Source organism: Tachysurus vachellii, chromosome 23 (assembly GCF_030014155.1).
Source record: "Tachysurus vachellii isolate PV-2020 chromosome 23, HZAU_Pvac_v1, whole genome shotgun sequence".
Taxonomy (NCBI): Eukaryota; Metazoa; Chordata; class Actinopteri; order Siluriformes; family Bagridae; genus Tachysurus; species Tachysurus vachellii.
The window spans coordinates 670,838-673,337 of record NC_083482.1 but is presented as its reverse complement, the minus strand read 5'-3'; the positions used below and the strand labels follow the sequence as shown (position 1 = coordinate 673,337).

Genomic DNA, 2,500 nt, shown 5'->3' with positions numbered 1-2,500 from the left:
AAAATCCAGAGCGATGGTGTTCCTCAGAGCTGCTACCATCAGGCTGTAATCTCCCGTCTTCAGGTCGATGCGCCGAATTTCATGCCGGATTGAGAAAATCACAAATGGCTCAAACGGATCTGTAACAGATAAAAACCACAAAGAAATGCACCAATAACCAGGAACTGGTCAGCTACAGGACATTTTAACACTGTGTTATCCAGCTATTAATATTTACTCACACAGCCCCAAAACATCAGAGATCCACCTCCATGCTGTACAGTGGGGATGGTGTTCTGTTCACATTAGACCTTGGTGACTCCTCCACAAACAAAGTGTTTAAGGTTCTATAAAGTTCACTAGTGGTCTCATCACTACACATGACTCATGAGTCTTGTCTAGGTTTGTCTGGTGTACTGAAGGAGAGTCGTTTAGTGTCATAGACTCCGTCTTTCTCCAGGTGACTCCACCATGGGGGTCATTTGTGTTCAAGTCCCTCCTTATTGTGCCCCTTGAAACACCACCACCAGAGCAGCATGTATTTCTCTCCAAGGTGTTTGTGGGTTTTTCTTTGTGTCCTGAACAATTCTTCTGGCACTGACCGTGGCTTAGTTTCAACAGAACCTAACCTAACCTGAACAGCACTGACTGGTGTGTTGAGATCTTTTTATATCCTTTTCCTTCTTTATAAAGTTCCTCCACCTTATTAAACAGGTCCATTGGATATTGTGTGTGCATGTGTGTGTAAGTGAATAAGTGATGTTACCCATGCTCTGACAGCTGTCTCCATCTGCCTCCAGCCTCCACCCCGGGTAACAGGAGCACGTGATGGAGTGTGTGTGCTGTTCACACACTTGGCTGCAGCGTGTGTGTTTAGCGCAGACGTCCTGTGATCCACAGCTGTGTCCGTCAGAGCCGAGAAACAAACCGGCAGGACACACACACACTACTCCTTTACCTGGAGCTACAACACAGCCGTGACTACAACCACCGTTATCCATCAAACACTGATCTGAGAGAGAGAGAGAGAGAGAGAGAGAGAGAAAGCCCATAGTTTTTAGCCATGTTGTTTGTACAGTCAGAAGACCAGCTTCAGAAGAGCGTAGAGCACGAGTAGGTATGTAGGGTTACGAACATGATGGTCAAATGTTAAATTAAAAAACTTTTAGCCCCCTACACACCTGTGTGTGCTCTTCAACCTGTTAATTGCCCCACAGACCCGTTTAATATCTCTGGGTAAAAGGGCATTTTGTTCTGTAGCTCCAAGACTCTGGTATTCCTGCCTGTTCAGATTAATGTCTTTAAATCCTCCCTTAAAGCTTATTTCTTTAGGGAAGCTTTTACTTGAAATTGATTTACTTGTTTTGATAGTATGTTCTTATTTGGTGTGTTTTTATTTCTTATTTATTTTAACATATTATTTGTATAATTGTATGTTTCCTTTTTCTTCTGTGAAGCGCTTTGAGATGCTACTTTTAAAGGTGCTACAGAAAATAAAGTTTATTTTCAGTTCTTCTAAAAGACTCTGTTCTGTGGAATGTTCTCTGTACTCAAACGAGCCTGAGAGAGTTCTGCTCAGGCTGTGAATACAGCGTTTCCATCTGGTCCACGTTCGGGAATCATGATGTTACTAGTGCACCTTGTGGTTTTCTGTTGATTGTGATGACTGAAGTTCTGTTATCTCATCTTCTAGTTGTATCTTGTGACATTATAAGTGTACAGTTGACTGTTTATTTGTGTTTTACCAAAAAAAAGGTAAAGCTATCTGTAAAATGCTGGTGATTCAGTGTTAAAATGCCAGTAAGGTCTCTTTGGTTTAATACAATTTAAAACTGAAAAACATATAAAACCAAGCTGTGGTCTGAAAAACCACCCGAGCTAATAACACCACTTCTGGTCTAACGTTGCTAGTGATGTTTCACCAACAGAGGCATGAGACCAGCTCTACTGTGTTTGAGTTCTATTAAAAGTTCTCCAAATGTTAATTAGTTCATGTTTTTCAGTGACATGCAGAAGTGTTTGTCAGGAAGGCAGATGTGGCTCTACATGGTTACGGTCATTGTTTTCTAAAGTGCAATTAAAATCACCACCAACAAATAAATGACATAGTTTATGTAAGCTATTGTTTCCGCTGGAGAATCTGGAGCATACTCTGACTTTTACCAGTCTGACAATAACTCTCTCTTCTACACTGTGAGAGACGGGTTTAAAAGTCTTTATAAATAGGATGGCAATTCCTCCACTAGTGAGGTATTATGGCTTATAAATGAGGGGCTGTTTACATCACTGTGGGTTTCCTGTATAAATATTACATCTATTCTTTATTGATTTTTTTTAGTCTGTTCACCTCTTTGTCCTCAAATCGCTCATTAAACGCTTTAATCTAATTTGTATTGTACTTCTTGCCGACCCAATAACCCTCAGTGGTGACACAGACAGTGAGATCAGGAGGAGGCTCTTCATTGTCCAGCTCACTTGGCTCTGTTGTCGTGTTCCTTTGACTTTCTTTTTATGGGTGTTT

General features: G+C 41.1%; 1 protein-coding gene across 1 annotated transcript in view; it reads right to left on the bottom strand.

Moving 5' to 3' along the window:
- The window catches only part of LOC132838870 (low-density lipoprotein receptor-related protein 1B-like), a 209,091-nt gene that overhangs the window by 101,714 nt on the left and 104,877 nt on the right, over nucleotides 1-2,500 (bottom strand). The window contains exons 23-24 of the mRNA XM_060859502.1: nucleotides 746-991; nucleotides 1-119 (exon numbers count right to left, since the gene is read on the bottom strand). The exon at nucleotides 1-119 is cut by the window's left edge and continues 79 nt beyond it. Coding sequence (XP_060715485.1) covers nucleotides 1-119; nucleotides 746-991 — 365 coding nt within the window. The remainder of the gene's footprint in view (nucleotides 120-745; nucleotides 992-2,500) is intronic.